The sequence below is a fragment of the Octodon degus genome, unplaced genomic scaffold (genome assembly GCF_000260255.1).
Source record: "Octodon degus isolate 3935 unplaced genomic scaffold, OctDeg1.0 scaffold00167, whole genome shotgun sequence".
NCBI lineage: Eukaryota > Metazoa > Chordata > Mammalia > Rodentia > Octodontidae > Octodon > Octodon degus.
Genome location: NW_004524743.1, coordinates 121,689 through 143,025, shown reverse-complemented (window position 1 = coordinate 143,025; position 21,337 = coordinate 121,689). Strand labels below are relative to the sequence as shown.

At 38.1% G+C, this 21,337-nt stretch overlaps 1 protein-coding gene across 3 annotated transcripts in view; it reads right to left on the bottom strand.

Moving 5' to 3' along the window:
- Nucleotides 1-21,337, bottom strand: part of LOC101574725 (integrator complex subunit 6-like) — a 58,948-nt gene that overhangs the window by 17,792 nt on the left and 19,819 nt on the right. For 2 of the 3 annotated variants that reach the window (XM_023703272.1, XM_004643146.2), the window contains exons 3-9: nt 16,200-16,349; nt 15,384-15,473; nt 14,970-15,153; nt 14,586-14,714; nt 12,557-12,720; nt 10,997-11,149; nt 7,495-7,627 (exon numbers count right to left, since the gene is read on the bottom strand). In XM_023703272.1, coding sequence (XP_023559040.1) covers nt 7,495-7,627; nt 10,997-11,149; nt 12,557-12,720; nt 14,586-14,714; nt 14,970-15,153; nt 15,384-15,473; nt 16,200-16,349 — 1,003 coding nt within the window. The remainder of the gene's footprint in view (nt 1-7,494; nt 7,628-10,996; nt 11,150-12,556; nt 12,721-14,585; nt 14,715-14,969; nt 15,154-15,383; nt 15,474-16,199; nt 16,350-21,337) is intronic. The other variant, XM_023703273.1, reaches the window with a different exon arrangement.

Below are 21,337 nucleotides of genomic sequence, written 5' to 3'. Positions count from 1 at the left end.
CCCCTCAAAAAACTACTGACATTTTGTCTTTAAGTTTGTTTCTCTTCATTTCTCTCCTCAAAGAGAGAGCAGGACCCACACTGGAGTCCAAGCTCAGCAAGTCCCTTGGCTGAGAGCGCTCGGATAGATCACTTTCCCTTTCTGAGTCTCCATGTCATCTGTAAAATGGGATAAAGTTTTGAGGAGCTACGTCACACAGGAACTGAACAAACAGGCCAGTGGGAGCTGTTAACTCGCATAATGATTTATACCCATCAACTTATCCTCCTTATAACTGTCCTACTAACCTATTTGGAAACTATCTCATTGCTACTTCTTTCTCAATAAAATTATTTTAAAAAATAAATAAAAAATAAAATAGACCAAAAAATCATCCCCCTTCTAGGCTCCCTTCAGACACATCTTTTCTTCCTCCTGACCATGACTATCTTAATACGGAACTGGACTTTACTTTTTACACAAGTCCCTAGTTCTTAATTTAAAAAAATGTGAATTAAATGTGGCATATTCAGAACATGAAAAGTTTTTAGAGTCACCTTAATTTCTATGATTAGCCTTCAATGGAAAAAATAATTTCCTAATTGAGAGAGTATAATTTTCATCTGGAAGACTAGTGACTTCCCTGCTGACATAATTTTTCTGGTAATTCATTGAAGTCTCACTTATGTATTCTATATGTGTGGATGTCATATTTGTGGATTCAACCAAGTTTGGATTAAAAAAAATTTTAGAAAGACATTTGTCCATACTGAATATTCATATTTTTCTTTAGGACCTGCCTCACCTCATGGTTTTTTTAATATTTAATATTTAGTGCAGGGTCTACAGGCTATCACTGCACAGATTGGACTTGCAGTGATTCTCCTGTTTTCAGCTTCCCAAGTGCTGGGATTACAGGTACAAGCTACCATGCCTAGTCTCAGTCGCCCTCAGCGCACCCCGGGGGCAGAGCCAGCACAGCAGACCAGGGATCGAACCTGGTCCTTGCAGCTGCCTAAGCAGGTGCATATGCAGCTGAGCTATCTAGCCGGCCCTTCAGGTAAATTTTGTCTTACAAATTTTTTGTGACAAAGAGAAATGTAATACAGAATAGTGATATTGGTTTGGCAGAATTGGTACATGCATCTAATATTGTTTTCAGGTAAGTCTAAGAGCTTAAACAATTAAGATTGTTAGTAGTGATGAAAATATTACATTAATAAAGAGGAAATAGGGAACAGCATTATGGACGAGTGCTATACTATCCAGAAACATAGTTGAGTTTCTGGGCAGTAAAATGAATGTGTAGGGCCGACCACATAGCTCAGCAGACTAAAGTGCCTGCTTAGGCAAAGCGTGGCAGCCAGGATTTGATATCTGGCGTGCCATGCCACCCCACCCCCAGGGTGCGCTGAGATGGCGATTGAGACTGGGCGTGGTGGCTGATGCCTCTAATCCCAGCACTTCAGAGGCTGAAAACCGGAGGATCGCTATGAGTCTGATCTGTGTAGCGAGACCCTGTAGATCCTGTACTAAACACATTTACAAAAATGAACATGTGATTTCACTCGCCTTTTTACTAAATATGTCTGATCACTGAACTATAAAACAATAGCATATTTAAAAGAATATATTCTTAGGATAACAATGTTGCCTTCAAGAGTTAAGATAACATAAATATTAATAATGACAATATTAATGGTAGCATTTATTGAGCATTTATTTGTGAGGCAAGCTTTAAACAGTTTAACTGTATTTGTTCACTTTTTTTTCTTGGTACTGGGAATAGAACTCAGGACCTTACACTTGCCAGGCAGGTGCTGTGCCAGTGAACTATATCCTGGCCCAGTTTAATGGTATTAAATCACTCAATTCTGACTAAATTCATTTGAGGTAGGTGGTAGCATTATTCCGTTTCATAGATGAATAAGCTGAGGCACAGGGAGGTTGTATATCTTTGAGCCTTTCATCTGTAAATGGATGGAACTAGACAACATACTCTTAAGTGAAATAAATCAGTCCCACATGTGCAAACATTATATTGTCTCCTTAGTGTGAGAACCTGAAAGAGAAAAATGGAATCTGAAAGGTATAATAGACACTGGTAAAAGGGAATGAGCTTATTCAAAAGGAAAGAGTTACTGAGTTGAGGAGAAGGACAGGAAAGGGACTGGGGGAAAGAGATTTGTCTATGTGTGTAAGCAGGATGGTTTGGACAACTGTATGTGCACTTCTGGTGGCCTATGGAAAGAAGCAGCTAATGCTTTAATTTGTTTTGTCTCCTTTTTCAAATTGTTTCTCCTTTTGGCCTTCTTAATTTTTTATACATTTATTTATTCTTTCAATTTTACATGCTTATATCTGGTAATATGAATAACTGGTTGGAAGACAACACTACGTATTGCAAAAAATTCTGTGAAATACATATTACTTTGTTAAGTGAAAATCTGTACACTTGCAATTTTTTTTCTTTTTTAATTCTAATTTGTACTCTCTTTAAAAAATAAAAAAAATTAGAAATAAAGATCCTCAGCCTAAGGGGGGAAAAAAAACTTACAAGTAGTAGAACAATGATTCAGTCAGGCAGCTTTGTCCTATTGCCCTGTGTGTGTGTGTGTGTGTGTGTGTGTGTGTGTGTGTGTGTTTGAGACAAGGCCTTGCTATACAGTTCAGGCTGACCTTGAGCTCACTTGCAGCCCAGGTAGGTATCAAACTCACAACATTCTTCCTGCCTCAGCCTTCCAAGTACTGGGACTATAGGTGTGTGCCACCCTGCCTGGCTATAACCCTGCTCTTAATCACTATGGATGTTACACTACCCAGAGAATGATTTCAGGTGGAAATGTGAGTTTGTCAACTTCAGCCTTCTATTGTAAAACCCAAGGTTGTGAATGAGGAGCAGAAATACCTCCAGCTTTGAAAGACATGTACTGCCATATATGCCTCTTGGAAGACGCAAGTTACACAAGAGCCTGGAGATGGAAATTTAAAGCAAGAAGGTAAAATTGGAATTGAGTCAAGAGGGGGATGATCCTCCACTGGATGTGTCAAGGCAGAATCTCATATTCAGCAAAAACATCTTTCCAGAGTAAGGGTAAATCAAGATATTTTCAAGTGAAGGGAAACCAGAAGAATGTATCACCATCAAACCTGCCCTAAGGGCTGGCAAGCTGGCTTAGGGGACTAAGCGCCTGCTTAGGTAAGCACAGGGGCCAGGGTTTGATCACCTGCACCACAGGCTGTGCTGGCCCACTGACCCAGTGACCGAGACCTAGGGTGGTGGTGCACAAGTGTAATGCCAGCACTGGGGAGGCTGAAAACAGGAGGACTACTATGAGTCTGAGTTGAATAGTGAGACCTTGTACTAAACACATTAAAAAAAACCCTAACCTAAACAGATTCAGGAAATTCCCTAAGCAAAAAAAATAAAAAAATAAAGCACAATAAAATGACAAACCTTGAACTATCAAAAAGAAACAAGTATATAGTAAGCAAACATATGGGTAAATATAGTACTTTACTTCTCCTCTTGAGTATACCAAATTATGTTTGGCACTTGAAGTTAAAGTTGTTACAGTGCCTCATGTGTTTCTAAATGTGTAGAGAATAGTTAAGATAATTTTATTACAAATTGAAAAATGTAAAAGAATGTCAAGTTTCTTTATTTCACCCAAATTCAGAAAATGATGACACTAGCTGACTGCATGAGTTATATATACATTACCTCCATAACAACTCCTTAAAAATTTCTCCAGACAAATACACTCAAAAATATAACAAACAAGATGAAGATAAAATCTTAAATTTCTCAAGTAACTCAAAACAAGCCAGGAAAATGAAAACCAGGGAGAAAAAAAAACCAAAGTAAAAACATAAATAAGGAGACCTCAGCCCTACTCAAACAATAATTACATTAAACATAGATGTCTAAATATCCCAACTGAAAGATCAAGATTGGTGGAATGAACGACCATTTTGTATCTGTGTATTCAAAATAGTTAGGATAGATATACAGCTCCATTCTCTTAATTCAATGACTAGAGAGGTTTGTTCTAATAGTGTTTGAGACAGAATATCAGGTCTGCATCTTGTACAATGAATAACCACTAAGACAACAATACTCAATGTATTAATTATTGAAATGTACTAGTAATTGGTTGTGAAACTGTCTCATTGCTATTTGTTTCTCAATAAAAATATTTTTAAAAAACAACAACAACAAAAACCCCAAACTGGAAATGTGTTGTCTACAAGAAAATCATTTCAAACTTAACAATTATAAGGAAGTTAAAAGTGAAATGATGGGAAAGGATGGATCATCCAAACATTAATTAAAGAAGAACAGAAAGAAAGAAAAGCAGAAGTAGCTATAATAATATCAGATAAAGTGGTGTTGAAAGCAAAGAAAATTAGCAGAGAAGTATTATGTAAAATCAATCCAGGATGAATATGCATCAATCCTAATGCACGAAATCATAAGTTTGCAAAAATTGTGAAGTAAAATGTGATGAAACTGAAAAGAAATAGACAAATCCACAATTATGGGTGGAGACTTCTCATCTTTTCATCAATTTATAGAAAATCAACACAGATGTAGCAGAATATTAACCAATAGGAATGACATAATATTTTACCCCAAAAGAGAATGCCACACTTTATTCTCCAGCAGTGATGGAACATGTACCAAGATAAATAATATCCTATGTCATAAAATGTGAAATTTTTGTAAGAATGGTTATACAAAACATACTATCTGACCATAATAAAATCAACCTAGGAATAGGAACTAAGAACAGAAAATTAACAGATAAATTTCAAAATACTTGGAAATTAAACAATTTACTTCTAAATAACATATGGGTCAAAGAGTAAGTTGTAAGAGATATAAAAAATATGCCAAAGTGAATGAAAATGAAAAGTAATATGTAAAATATTACAGGAAGCAGCTATATCAGTGCTGACAGAAATCATGACACTAAATTCTTATAATTAGGAAAAAAGGTCTCAAACCAATAATCTAAGAAGTAATCTAAAATACAATCCTAAAAACTAAAAAAAAGAAAGCCAAAGAAGCTAAATCAAGGAGAAAAAAATAATGAAGAAATCGATGAGGTTGAAATAAAGAAAACTGATAAAATTAATTAAGCAAAGTGCTGTTTTGTTGACAAAAATCAATAAAAGTGGCCTTACAAAGTTTACAAAGGGATAAGACACAAAACCCATGTTATCAATTTCAGGAATGAAATAAGCAATATCCCTACAGACTCCGTGTCCATCAAAAGGACAATAAAGAATTACCAGGAGCAACTCCACATACATAAATTTGACAACTAAGATGAAATGAACCAATTAATCAAAAGCATAAATAAAAAAGCATAAATAACCAGCATCAACAAAATGAAATAATTTGAGTAACCCTATAACTATGAAAGAAATTAGATTAATAAATGATAATTGATTATCAAATGATTAAAGAATAATAACATAAAATCAATTATGTATAATCTCTTAAAGAAAACAGAATAGGAGACTACCTCCCAATACATTTTATGAAGCTAGTACAGTTTGGGCCTTTTTAAATCCAGTTTCTGCATTCACAGATTCAACCCACTGCACACTGAAAATATCCAGTACTGTGAGGAGTGTAGATGAGCAACTATATCTTCAAGAACCTGGATTCAGGTCTTTTAGGTATATACCCAGGGAGGATATTTCTGAATCACATGATAATTCAATTATTTTTGTGAGATGGGGTCTTGCTATGTAAAATTCACCAGAAAGATTAAATAACCCAATTATAAAAACAGGCAATGGAGTTGAATAGATACTTCTCCAAAGAATGTATGCAAATGACTAACAAGCATAAGAAATCATTTGAGTAACCCTGTAACTATGAAAGAAATTAGATTAATAGTTCAGGCTGGCCTTGAACCCACTACATAGCCCAGGCTGGCCTTAAACTCCTGGTGATTCTCTTGCCTCTGTTTCTCAAGTGCTGGGTATGTTTCACCATGTCCAGCTGATAATTCCATCTTTTATATTCTGAGGACCTCCATACTGTTTTCCACAGTAGTTGCACCACTTTACATTCCCAGTAACAGTGTACAAAGGTTCCAGCTTCTCCACATTCTCACAAACACTTGCTACTTTCTTTTTTTTCTTTGATAGTGGTCCCCCTAATGGGTACAAGGTAATATCTCATTGTACTTTCTGTCTATATTTGCTATCATTAGTGATTTGAGTATCTTTTCTTATGCTTGTTAGCCATTTGCATACACTCTTTGGAGAAGTATCTATTCAACTCCATTGCCTGTTTTTATAATTGGGTTATTCAATCTTTCTGGTGAATTTTAAGAGTTCTTTATATAGTCTGATACTAATCTCTTATGAGATATGTGATTGCCAAACATATTTTTCCATCCATAGGTTGCTTTTACATGTTATTGATTGTATTCTTTGAAACACAAAAGTTTATAAGCTTGACGTTTTCTCATTTTATTATTTTATTATTTGCTTTCATTAGCTATGCTTTGGATGTCACCTCTCTGTATTATTTCTTACAAATACACGTGAATTTACAATTATTCCCAAATGAAAAGTGTATAATGATACCGTGTAGTGTTTGTCATTCTGTGTCTGATTTAATTCACTTAGTATGATATCTTCCAGATAGTGCCTCTATTTAGCAAATACTATATTGTATCCTTGAAAATTTACTAAGAGGATAAATCTTAGGGTAAATGTTCTTATTTAAAACAGTAACAGAAGGTCAGGTCAAATAGCTCAGTGGATTAAAACACCTGCAAGCAGGCGCAGGGGCCAGGTGTTCGATCCCTGGGCCTGCCATGCTGGCCCCGCCCCTGGGGTGCACTGAGACAGCAACTGAGACTGGGCGTAGTGGCACATGCCTGTAATCCCAGCTCTTGGGAGGCTCAAAACAGGAAAATCACTAGGAGTCCAATCTAGTAGTGAGACCCTGAACATCCTGTAGGCCCTTCCCTAAAAATACAGAAAAAAAAAATAGTAACAGTATATAAAGAGGACAGGAAGACTTTCAGAGGTGATGGACACATTTATGACATAAATTATGGTGATGGTTTCACGGGTGTATATTCACTTCCAAACTTACGAAGTTGTATAAGGCCTTTTTATGCCAAGCATACTTCAATATAGCCATATTTTCTTAAGAAAATTATCCAGTTCCTAGAAGGTTGGGATTAGGGTTATTTCTAAAAAACCCTGAGTTTTCTGAACCTAATTAGCGTACAGCAATGCCAAGTGGACTTCAAAATGGGGACAGGGTGCTATTGAAGAACAGTAAGAGCACACGCCAGCGGTCAAGTGTCTTCGATGTACAGACAATAGAAACAAAACATGTAACATGAAAACTCTATCCTTTCAAAGAAGTTTTTACATTTTTCTCTATTCTGTTATCCAGTTTTCTTTGTTGCATTTAAAATGCTTACTCTGTTATCTATATTTTACAGATGATTAAGTGGCATATATCTTACTTACCTAAAAGAGGAAGTAAAACTGGGTAGTTGTAAGGCATCACAAAGAGGTTTACACAAGTTAAAGTTGTACTGGCTTTTAAATAACCAAATGGATATCCAAGTTCATTGTATTTTCCACTACTAGTAACAAATACCTGCAAAGAACAGAAAATAATGGCAATTATGGCAATAATGATGTATGTAAAACTAAGCTCATGATGATAGTCCATAGTAACATTTGTGGCACAATGTAATTGTACTTTAAAATAGGAATGGTGTTTCTAGCCTACATTTATGTCAGAATACATCATGCCAAATTTAAATGTTCAGATTCTGAGCCAGGGATATAGCTCAGTGGCACAAGCACCTGCCCGACAAGTGCAAGGTCCCAAGTCTGATGTCCAGTACACAAAAAAAAGGTCATGAGTTTGATTCCTGGTAACAGAAATAAAAAAATTTCAGATTGCCATTATTCATAAATTACATGTAAGAAATGAAACTATACAGTGTAACTCAGGGATCATAGACCACAAAAAGATATGCCCAAGTATTTACTTGGTTAGCACAATGGCAAATAAAGCTAAAATACCAGTAAGTGATACCAGCCATTAAAACAAATATGTTTCTCAAAAGAATAAATGATGATCTGAGTACAGACTTTAAGGAAAGGGAACATGGTCCCATGTCTAAAGCACACAATTATGAAAAATGTAGCGTATTAAAGGATTCTATAAACACTACTACTAAAGGTTGGTCCATTTCTCTTTGCTGTCCCATTCTCCTACACAGTTGTCCATTTTTCATTTAATATAAGGTGGCACCACTGCACATCATTTGGAGGAAGCAAAGGGAGGCTTTGGTAGAATGTAGAAGGCATTTTCTCCCAGACGTCACAGCAAATATTCAATTAAGATCCAAACATTAATCTTACTCCATATGAGTATTTTCTTGTTCTTTCTTGTGCCTTGATTAAGATTATGTTGTCAACTTGTATGCACAGTTGTGTAGTTATCATGTTCACTGGGTGTTCTGTGTTCAGACCTTCTTATTAGTACATGTTGGGGGTACATAAAGAACACACTTATCTTGAGGAGTTAGGTCAAGTACATGTCACATCTTAGTCCTTCTTCCTTCCTCTTCCCCTCTGCTCCAGCCCTCCTTCATCTTTACAATCCTCTTTCTCTTTGCAAAAGCTCTACTCCCTGTTTCCTCTTTATCTTTTATTTTGCTCTTCAAATTATTTATCCTTTTGGTTTCTCATATAAGAGAAACCATATTTTTTTTTTTTTGTGGTACCGGGAATTGAACTCAGGACCTTGCACTTACATGGCAAGTGCTTATTCTACTGAGCTATCTCCCTGGCAAAATCATATGATATTAAGGCTTGTTTGTCTAATTATTTCACTAAATAATATGTCTTAAGGTACATCCATTTTCCTACAAATCACTAAAATTTATCAAAACACATGGAACTCTTCAGAAATTTGTGTGTCTTCCTTGCACAGGGGGCTCTTTATCATTCTGGTTTCAGTGTATGTGCTGTCAAAGCCATGTACCATTTGCAGGAGGCAGGTGGTGTTGAGACAGGGTCTTGCCATGCAGTTCAGGCTGGCCTAGAACTCACTATGTAGCCATGCTGGCTGGGAATCACAGCAATTGTTCTGAGCCTCAGCCTTCCTGGAGCAGGTATGCACTACCATGCTGGATATGACTCTGAGTCTGACTCAGGACACCAGCTCGTACTGTTAGAAACCTACAGTTTTACTTTTCCAAAGTCTTTCAGCAGGATCATTTAAGACAAAATTTGAACTCTGATGTTTAACAGCCTCCATTTACCTTGTGAGTTCTTAGTAGTAGTGAAATCACCTACCAGCTCACTAAGTTTTTGATGTATTTAGGAAGTTACTAAGAATAAATCTTTCCTGTGACATTCACAGTGCTGCAAAACATGGGTTGGGTTAAAACACAGTTCTGCTGGATTTTATGTTGCAATTTATACCTCAATATAAGCAGGTAACAGGAACAAAAAACATGCTCAATTTTATTTTCTCAGTGTGTGGATCAGAAGAGGAAAAAAGGCTATCATAAAAGACAAAAAACAGAAAAAGAAAAAATATATATTAAGGGCTGGTCAAAAAGCTCAGCGGATTAAAGCACCTACAAGCAGGCACAGGGGCTGGGGTTTTGATCCCTGGGCCTGCCATGCTGGCCCTGCCCCCGGGGCATGCTGAGACTGGATGTGGTAGTATGCGCTTGTAATCCCAGCTCTTATGAGGTTGCAAACAGGCAGATCACTACGAGTCCGATCTAGTAGTGAGACCCTGAACACCCTGTAGACCCTTCCCTAAAATAAACAAAAGACAAAATACATAAATTTCATTCTAGGAATCAGACCTAGAATTCCGAAGAAAGGAAAAGCACCACTGTTTGTGTTTCTCACCCACCCTTACTTTCCTCCCTCTTTTCTTTCCTTCCTTTGCATAAACTTTTCTAAATTTCCTATTACCCACACACTTATAGATTTTGGGGAATTCCAAGTAGTAATTACAGGCTGCAAAGTCCAGAGTAAATGTCTAGCACAAGGCCAGATATTTGGTGGCAGAGCTGGTGTTTGAAGTTAAACTCCATTATGGGCCAGCCACATTGCCTGGTGCTTGATTCATTTTTTTCTTCTTTATTCTCAATAATTTATCACATTAGTGGCCAGGCCTCACAGTGCAAACCTGTAATTCCCACACTTGGGAGGCTGAGGCAGGAGGATCAACATGAGTCCCAAGCCAGGCTGAGCTACAAAGCGAGACCCTGTCTCAAAAAAGAAAAATTATTGCAGTAAGGGCTGTGGAGACAGCTCAGTGGCTTACGTGCCTGCCTGCCAAGTGCAAGGTCCCGAGTTTGATCCCCCATACTGGAAAAAAAATCACATTAAAGTACACTCAGGTAATACAAGGCCTGGACAAAAGACTATAGCATATTTGAGGAGAGGAATTGTGTGCATATTTGAGGAGTTGTGCAAGAGTAAAGGTGGGTTTTCGTAAATTTCTTTGGAGAAGGCTTACCACTGTTACCCATATCTCTAGATTGGTGAAGCTGAAGCAAAGTTTGTTTGTTTGTTTCTTTGTGGTACAGGGGACTGAACTCAGGACCCTGCGCTTGCCAGGTAAGCGCTTATTCTACAGAGCTGTCTCCCTGGCCCAAAATACAATTTATTTTATTTATTTATTTATTTATTTATTTATTTATTTATGTATTTTAGGGAAGGATCTACAGGGTGTTACCAGCACCACCACCAAAAAAACAAAACCCTGTAATTCTATTCAGGTATTGTTGGGGGGGGTGTCGATCCCCAGGCCTGCTGTGCTGGCCCCGCCCCCAGGGCGCTCTGAGACAGCAACTGAGACTCTTGAGACAGCAATTGAGACAGGGCGTGGTGCTGCACGCCTCTAACCCCAGCTCTTGGGAGGCTGTAAAGAGGCGGATCACTAGTCCAATCTAGTAGTGAGACCCTGAGTACGGTGGATAAGTACCTGCCAGCAGGTATGGGGAGACTTTCGTTCCAAGATATACTGAGTTAAGGGAGAAGGTTCAAGTTCGTATTTGTCGAAGGGCAGTTTATCTATAACCATTGGCTCACAGTCTACACAGGAGAACCTCACAATAGGATGAGATGTTCTTGGTGGCTAAAATAAAGGAGAAGAAAATATGATCAGGTGTCAAGCAAGTTTACATTTCTCACAATTCTGCCAGCCCTTCTACATTTTTAAACCATCACTGAGGTACAGATTAGTACTTTGAGAAAGCGTTATTAGACCCGTAAGAATCACTGATGGCTTTCTTGTGAAGAAGGAACTCGGATTCTTTATCTTTACTGTCTACTTAGTGTTAAGAATAGGAAAAATGACATACAACACTCATACATAGAATTTCAGTGAAATAAAAAAATGCTTTGAAAATATTTAAGAACCCACTATGACCTAGAGGATGAACCCTGAATTTCAGATCCACTTTGTGATCACCATGCGTCACGCGCTGTTCATTGCTTTGTACTGCTAGTTTATAGATAACTCAAGTGCCGCTGGGGGAAATCCATGATGCTTTCTAATGAGGCAACAGCAGAATTAAAGCTATGAATAAGTAAGATGAAAGATAGTAGAGGTATGGAAAGGGCAAGATAGAGACTGATAACGAGCTAGTCACATGTCCAGGGCCCCAGTGGATGGTGTTGTTCAGACCTATGTGCTCGTCTCAAATAGCTTCAGCTAAAGATATTTTGAGTGGGCCTGAAAAGGCTGTTTTCCTATCAGGGTTAACTTGTGACTGGAGAGCACCAGAGAGAGAAATTTGGACAGCACGAGCGAGTGATCTGGAAGACTAATGCATATATGACTCAATGTCTTTGCTTCTTCATGAATGGGAAAACACATTCACTTGGCTTTATCATTTATAAGCCTGTCAGATGTTTGAGAATTGAGAACACATTCTTCAAATGAGCCTTTAAAGATAAGCTGTGTGTGAATCATTACAGATTATTTTTTAAGAAAAGCATTGCTTATTTACCCATCATTGAAAAGTGCATTGTTGTAGAAGCAAAGTTCATTGATTAAAGACGAACTGTAGATCATCCAAGTTCTACTATGTGTCTTATGACTCCCTAAGAAGGAGACCTTTGAAGATGTTTTGAATATATTTCTAAAACCCATACAAGATATAGACTAGATTTCAATTTCCTGAGGCTGTGTATGAAAGCCAGTGTCAGTGCCTTTTTAGGCGCTGTGTTTACCAAGTAAATGAAATCAGCTGCTTTGAGATAAAAATCAAGTCATAGATAATGACAACATCTAAAATAACAATACATTAACACCCAAGGATGGTGGCTCAAGTGAGAAAGGCAACTTAAAGGAAGAGTGCAAATGCTGGAAAGTAAACGAAGTCCCCCTTCTTTGCTTTTAGGCACAAGCTAGACTATTAGCAAGAGACAGACGGCAAACGAGAGATCTCAAAAGCCTCGGAATTGTCTCAAAAGGTGCACTATAACCAGCAAACAAAAATCCCAAGCAATGTTTACCATTTTATTTTATGATACTTACTAGTGAAGGCAAATTCTGATCTGGCCAAAATGATTCTGGAATTGGCCAGTGCCCAACAGGAACACCAGTTTTAGAGTTAGGCCGCACATAAATGAGTTTATGACAACTATGCCATGGTTGAGCAGCACACAAATTGCTTGGTCGAGATGAATCCATAAGTCCATCTGAAAGTTAAGCAAAAGACAGACTGGGGCGAGAATGTCTTTTTACAGCTGCTGAGTTATTTGTACAAATTTTCCAGCTAAAGGCAGATCGAAAATAATGATTCATGAAAAATGGAAGGAAAAAAGTGATGCTACTAGGATTCCTAAATGTTCTCTCTGGTTACTCTTTTCTTTTCTTTTTTCTGTCTTTTTTTCTTTTTTCTTTTTTTGTGGTACCAGGGATTGAACTCAGGACCCTGTGCTTGCCAGGCAGGTACTTATTCTACTGAGCTATCCCCCCGGGCCCCAGTTACTCTTTTCTTGTAATCAGTCCTCTCTAATTCAACACACACCTCACCATCCTTAACCTACTATAAGAATATGCACTTATGGGAAAAACTATTATAAAAATAACTGAATTGTATGAGACTTAGATGCATATACATGCTAAAACATTACAGCTATTTAAGAATGTTATTACCCAAATTGAGTGAATGAAATAATTTTACATTTTTACTTAATTCGATTTTACTTTCAGTGATTACTCTAGACCAAGAGATTTACTGAGGATCACTAGGCTTTCGCGGGGACACGCAATGGTTTTGGAGAAGTCCTATGAAGTTAAGTTCACAATTACTGGGAATGTGCATTTTTCTTAGAAAAGAACTTTTTCACATTCATCAAAATGCGAAAGGTTAAGAACTCTGGAAAAGGAGAACTGGTGCTAGAAAGAAAATCTAAGATATGTTTTCATGTATGACACCAAATCTCAGGAATTTCCATACAAAAGTTCCTTCTCACATAGCATGCCTTCTCTGACACTTCACAGTCTTTCAGGGAACATTTTCTTGGGGGGGGGGAGCTAAGAAGCTCCTGAAATTGTTATGCACAAAACTATGTGTGTGTAGTTTATATCTTTTGTTTCCTAGGGCAAGAGGTCTATATTTTTCTATTAGCTTCTCAAAGGAATTCAGGAACCGAAGAGAAAAAGTCAGGAGCCACAGGATTCACGGTTTCAGACAGAAATGTGTGGCTTTCTGTCATGTGTAATATGGCCTATGGCAATTAAATCCATGGCTTAGAGGAGAAAAGCATTATGGTGGTAAGTATGCATGTGTATTTATGTTTTATGAACTGACAGAAATGAGAACTAATAACCTAGAACAACAGAGCTCCAAGCAAATCTTGCAGTACATTGCCATAGTGTGGTTTACCTCCCTGACCCCTGAAATCCACACACAAGTAATCATAAATATCCATTCACAAAGCATCTGGAAATTCACCGTATTTTAATTTCCCTTATGCAAAAGCAGCTCTGCCTTTATCTATTTAGAGTCAGACTTTATAAAATCTCATTTTAAAAGGTTTTATGGTTAAAAAGTAACAGAAAAATACTAGAGTAGAAACTTACAGAACATTCTCTAACTTCCTGGATAAATCATTCACAATCTCTTGCTGCAGGATAATAACTAACACAACTTTTATTAAGATAATTTGGCAAAAAAAAGATAATTCAGCATATCTAGTGCTCAAAGCCCCAAACAAGATAAGTATGTGTCACACTGCAGGAAATACCCAGACATTTTGCAAGTAGAGAGGGGATGAGTCTGTGTCACCCCAAGACTGGGGCAGGGAATATAAAAGGATTTGGGGAAAGGAAGACTTTTCTTAGGAATATTCAACATAAAATTGAAGTTGTCAGAATTTAGCAAACTTACAAATCTACATAGGCAAAGAAAAGACAGTTGTTTGGACAGATGTTTACAACCACTCAAATATATTTGGATAATGAAGACTACTGCTATTGTAATTCATTTAACAGATTCTGAATGTCAGATCTTTCTCCTATATAAGACTTTACGGTTAAAAAATGTTATCCACCATACCTTCTCCAACAGGAAGTGGATCTGGTCCCGTTTTTTCAAAATTAATAACTACACCACTCTGAACTTTTTGAACTAGAGATTCTAAACACTGATTTAACATTCGTTGTGTTCTAACACAGTAGGAGCGACCTATGCCAGAGGGGAAAACAAAGAGCACACATTTGATTGAAATATTGTCTCATAACACAAGCATCTGAAATTCTAGAACATAACTTGGAATAATCATAATTACATTGGCAGCAAGTATGGTATCAATAATGCGATTAAGCAGCAGAGCTAAAAGATTTTGAAGGAAAACCAGTAAAGCTTAGATATGGCATTTTAGTGAAAACTACTCTGCTGCCATAAATTCTTCCTTTAGAAATAGGAGACTTCTGCCAGTACCTCCTGTGACTTCACACATTTGTGTGATGGCTGATTCATCAGTTGGTACACTCCCTAGTTGCTCCGGTTCTGTGCAAGCCACTCCAGGCAGACGCAACACTAGGGCAAATAACCTTTGATCCCAACGAAAAGGTTCTTTGGTTAATTCACTTCCAGGAAGAGGAGAATTCAAAGGAAGATGAAGCTGATAAAGCAAAATTGGAAAAGGTCCATTATAACAGTCCATAGGAAAATGGAGAAAGTTAAAAGGCTCATTTTTCTTTCATGGAACTCAATAAAATTAAGCAATCTTTCAAGGATCACCAAGATAGCATGTTTGTCCACACTTTATTCTTAACTGGAAATACATGATTCCCACAGAAATAGATGCATGTTCTCAGACTTTTAAGCAACATTAAAAAACTAAAATCTCACCTCTTCTTGAACACTAGCAGTACTTGTTAACTTGTTTCCATCTGTGATGGTAATTAAAATAGACGGTTCTAAAAAAAATGGATTTCTCCCCTAAAATACATGTAAAAAGAGTTAGAGCTGGGTGAAGTAATAAAATTATATTTAAACTTTTACATTTGCCTTGTTAATGATCTCCCCAATAAATGTTAAAATCTTCCTGGATAGATAAAGAGAAAAAGATTAGGGACTGAAATGAGTAGGAACCAAAATAATCTTGAACGGGGCAACATTTCTATAAACTGAGAAATTCTTATCATTCAAGAACTCTCCAAGCCATAACATTCAAAATACTTTTATCTGTCAGCTTTCCACTAATCACAAAATGACATCAAAGGGATGCTAATGGCAGTGCCATCCACCCTGGTGACTCTAGAGATGGTGAGCAGAGGTTTTAGAGTAGATAAGGACAGTAGTGGCAGCAGCAAATGCTTTTCTGATCCCTTTTATTCTATGGCCTTTACATGAGAGTGGGAGGGGCAAGTGGGATTGACCCAAAGATGCTTTCCAACCGTATTCTTCTAGTACTTCTCAGCAATTTATTCATCCCATTCTCAAATATCTGATGATCTGGTGGTAGGCAATTTTAACTATTTTAAAAATCAAGCTACATACAAGAATCAAGAAGGAGATTTTTAAAAAATTTATGCATTTAAAAGTCCTATGAACCTCTTTGGAGGATATCAACAGTAGCACAAATCTTGGTAACCATGCCCAATTTTGAATTCTTACCCCAAGTCACCAAAGGAAATTAGCTGTACTCACTCAAATTTTTTTTACCTGTCCATAATTGTCTATTCCAGATATTAATCTATTGAGATTTAACAAATCAAATGAGGATCTTAGAGCCTGACCAAGAGTAGTCAGTCCAGAAGCCTGAAGATTTTTTAGTTCGCTCATGAATGTTGCGTGATTTTCCTTCCAACCAGCCTGAAAACCAAACATTTACAAAGAAATTCTTGATTATGCAACAAACAATATATAAAATGCAAACAAGCACTAAACCGAAATTATTATCCTCTGCTTGACAAATTAATGGCTCCTTAATAAATTCTATTCTGTATCTTGACTGCTCTCAGAGCTAAAGTAAGCCATCAGTTTCAGAAAGATCAGCTAGCTTTAATGATCAAGCGTAAAGAAACGAAGCAGACAACACATGCATCGGTTGTGGCAGGAGGGCTTTGGCTTAATGGTTCTTCTGTTCAGGCTCAACCCAATGTACCAAAACACCTCAGTTACCTTAGCTTGACACCCAAGATGAGCTTGGACAAGCGGAGTGCAAGGAAGAGTTCCTTTTCAAATTCACTGTCCTCAGCAGAGACCAACTTGGCTATCCGAATGTATGATCTCTATGAATTTTTCTAAGCAAGATTCTTTCTCTCAAATAATATTTTCACTTTTAAATGTAAAGAAAGGGAAACTACAGGCATAGAGCCATTGTTATTTGGAGACAATGCTTCTGGCACTATCAAGCATTCAGAAAGCCCAAAATCTAGAACGAGAGGAGAAAGAAAAGGAACAAAATGCTTCAGCAAAGAAAGAGTACCCCCTAGGTGCTCCCAGCAGCTGTGAATAGCAGCAAAGGGCCAAAGACTCAAAGTCAACAGCCAACATGCTGTGCTCAACTGGGTTGTAGAACAGAAGGAAGGAGAGGATCCTGCTGACTGTTCAGCAACGGCTATAAAAACAAAGCAATGCAAAATGCCAGGAAGAGGATCCAAAAGAATATGGCAGCTATGAGAATGTCACAGAGGAGCAGGCCAGCAAGGATGAAGGCAGATAGCCCAGCGAGGCAATGTGGCGGGCAAAAGAGCCACGTGAGTCTCTGTAAACCTCAAGACAGCCGGGTACTACACCAAATGCTGAAGTGATGCCCGGCAGGCCAGCACAGCTGGAGGAGGAAAGCAGGAACGAATCATACAGAGCCAGACTAAAAGGTTTAAATTTTGTGTTTCGCCAAAGGCTACAGCATTCTTTTCTGGTTTCTCGGCCTCTCCAAGCACCTAGCAATATGGAGCCACACGGAAGCTGAAAGAACAAGATGGGACATCTGAAGACCTGAAGATCACACGACCTACTGCTGTGAGGAATGGAGGGGACCATGGAAAGGAAGAAAACAGAGAGCTCATAAAAGGGTAGGATTTATTGGAGAACCACAAGTTAAATTTGATTACCACTGCTCTGGGCACATGACAGGAGGCAAGGCTGATAAGACAATCTGGGCTTTGACTATAAAGTGCTTTGAACATCATGCTCACTAGTTTGGATTATTATCTGTCAGCCCTGGGATGAACTGGGCATTTTGAATTAGGGGAGTGGCGCGATCAGAGCTGCATTTTAGCAAGATCACGCTGCTGGGAGGCGAGGCTAAATTGAGGGGTGGAGGAGAGCACAAGCTTGAGGCGGGGAAACTGGTTTGGAGACTGTTGCAATAGCTCTTGAGAACAGCGATGAAAGCCTGGGCTAGAGCAGCAAGGACAGACAGGAGGTTGCAGATTAAAGAAGTATTTCAAGAGGTGGAGTCCTAAGGGTTTAGCTAATTAAAGGGACTGGAGAGGGAGAAAGGGTCATGTACTAGTTGGGGTATCTGGCCTGGGCAAACTTATAAATGGTCGGATCTTAGCCCAGAGGCCACTTTATAAAGTTGGCTTTTTGGAAGTTACTTCATTTAATGATTTAATTTCCACACAGCAAACTTACATTTATTTATATTGTATTAAGTATTGAACTCCCGAAAGGCCCTTGGTGAAGTGTGAGCAAAAGATTTTGGATGCCACTTTATATATAACTCATCAATATTTCAAGTAATGTCCTGATTGTTAATAGCCTTTTTCATCAATCTGTGAGAATAATTGCTATAGTATTTGTATTTTTCCTTTACAATACACAATGAAAACCATTTTACAAATAGTTTCAACAGCTGAATCTCTGACATTGTTTTTTGGTCAGTTTCAATCCTTGGCAACAAATTGGACAATGTGAGAAATATGCACTGCTGTTCCTACCTCAGTACTATAAAATACGTAAGCTACATTTACTACCAAAGAAGCATGCATTTTGTAGTAGCATTCCAGCTCCTATTTCAAGATAAAAATTAAACACACCTCTCCATTTTCCAAATGCTACAGGAAAAAAAAACCTCACAGATGCAATAACATATTTAGAGAACTTTATTAATGTGAAAAAAATTTCTTCCACAAAGACCACTATAAAGAGATAGCAGGAAAAAGGACACATAGTCTCCATTCATTGCTTGAAATTAATTTTTATCAGAAATGAGTTCAAAGACAGCCAATTTGCTCTTTTCTTCAAAGTACTATGGATTCAAATCCAGGGCCTCGCACGTGCTAACTATTCACTACCACTGAGCTACATCTCCAACCTCTGATTGGCTATCTCAGTAAGTCCTCTTTCAAAATATTTTACTTCAAAGATATCCTACTCATGTCAGTAAAACCTTTATTTCTGATAACAATGTCCACACCTCCTTGGAGAATTAGAGCGTACAAAGCAATCTGACACTTCACAATGGCATAAGATAACCCTACAAAATAGACACAACAATACCAACCCTATTTTGACCGACCTTCTTCCCTCACTCCCTCCCTTCTTGCAGCATAGAGGATTGGCCCAGGGCCTTTGAGCTACACCTCAGCCATTTTTAATTTTTCTTTTAATTTTGAGAAATGCTCTTGCTAAGTCACTAAGTTGCCCAAACTTTGTGGAAATTTGGATTCTTTTTGCCTCAGCCTCCCAGGGTGCTGGGATGATAGGGATGGGTCACCAGACCCAGCTCCTTTTTCATTTTAACAAACAAGGAAGAAGTGAGAGGTATATGCTGTGTGTGAGGGTAAGTCACACTCTAGGACTATGCTATATGAAATAGTAACTCTTAACCACATGTGGCTACTGAGCACTTCAAACGTGGCTAGTCTGAATCAAGATGTGATATAAGTGGAATATACATGGGAGTTAGTTATCTTCTTTCTTTCTTGCTTGCTTGCTTGCTTTCTTGCTTTCACATTGCTCAGGATGGAACCCAGGACCTCGTAAATGTACAAAAGTACTCTACAACTGTGCTACCTCCCAGCTCCACCCATAAGATCCTGAGGATGTAGACTACCTCAAAAAAAGAATGTGAAACATCTCATTCACTTTTGTACTGACCACATGTTGAAATGATATTTTGGATGTTTTCAGCTAAAAATATATTAGTAAAAATAGTTTCACCTGTTACTTTTCAATGTGGTAACTAGAACATTTTAAGGTATGTGTATGGCTGAGACTGATAATATATTTCTATTAGACACTGATGTTCTTGAGGGACCCGAAGACCAGGCAGGAGAACCTGGCTTTGAGGCTGTGGCCAGTGAGGTCATGAAAGATTCCAAGGCATGAAGACACAGGATAAACTCAGCACCTCAGGAAAATCAGTCTGAAGGCAACATGGATAGTTTAGAGGAAAGGCAAACTACAGTCAGACAGAGAAGCTAGGAGGTTTGAATAGTAATCCAGGCCTATGAAAACTAGGACCTAAATGAGGATACGAATGGAGAAGGAGTTCACTGAGAAACATTTGAAAGAAATAAGATAGTAATAGAACACTGCCTGAAGGGGTGACAGAATAAAAGGTGATCAGATAGCTCCCACTCTGGGAGACCTAAGGAAGGGAGGTTTAGGACAAACTAGTGATTTGGGATAAACCTTAGAACAAAAAAAATTCCTAAGCTAAGAGTTGTCTTCACAGTCAAGATTTAAATGTCTCTCAGAGGTAAAATGATGACAGATAATAGTTACCGGTGCTTACAAGTGCTGAGAATTCACTTATGTGAAACACAGCATCTCGCACACCCTTCTCTCCTGAGCCTCATAATCACCCTCTAGGTAAGTGCTATTATTGTGTCTACTATATAAATTAAGACAACGAGGCTCAGCAAGGCTAAGCAATTAGCTTAAGTCAGACAACTACAAACTGGTACAGTCAGGATTTGAACTCAAGTCGCTTAACTTCAGAACTTCCCCCCAGCACATAAGCCTTTAGATCCCACAATTCTTCCATATATTCACCTCGTGGACATGTCTCATTAGATTAGCTTAAAAGTTCTTAAATTTAATGGAATTTCCAACTTTCATTTAATGTGAGCCTACTTTTCCTTAGGTGTAAATACAGAACAACTGGGTACAGGAAACTGTGACTTGGGAATGAAAAGACCTTGGTCTACTCCTGGCAGTTAGTAACTAGCTTGGCAAATGGTCCAGAGCAAGTCACTTCAGCCCTCTGGGCTCTATTGCCTCATCTTAGGAAGGAAAAAGCTGACAAGTGAACTCTGTGGTCCCTTCCAACTTTCATCATCCTATAATTCTATACCTCATAACAATCCTTTATATCTATCAGACTTATGTACCCTATAATTCTGTACCTTATAACAATCCTTTGAATAAATCTGACTTGCATGCAGAAAATAGCACTTGTCTTGGGAAGTATGTTCATTCAGGTCTGGCTTAACTCTGCAGAGTCAACTAAAAATGTCTTTTCATGTCAACAGAGAAATGTGCCCGTTTCAGACTATTGATGCCCTGGGATCTGGTCTCAGTTTTACCTGACTAGCCACTGGTCATTTATTCCCACTCAGATTTCCCCTCAATAGAGAGAGCCTACAGTCCTCTCATCAGAAGGGCAAAGGCCAAAGAAATATTTCCTGCCACCATCTCAATTCTGTCTCCTAACCTGAAGGGGAGGTTTTGGAGCAGGAAATTGGAATACCTTCTCTAGGTCTTTGCTGAAGCCCTTTTACATTGTCTGGTATGTTCTCCTCTGTGTGTTGCTCAAGAGTCAGGCTCTGCCTCTACAATAAATAGACCCACAGGGGAGGTCTGTCACGATGTCAGCCATCTGGACACTTTTCCTGAACACACCT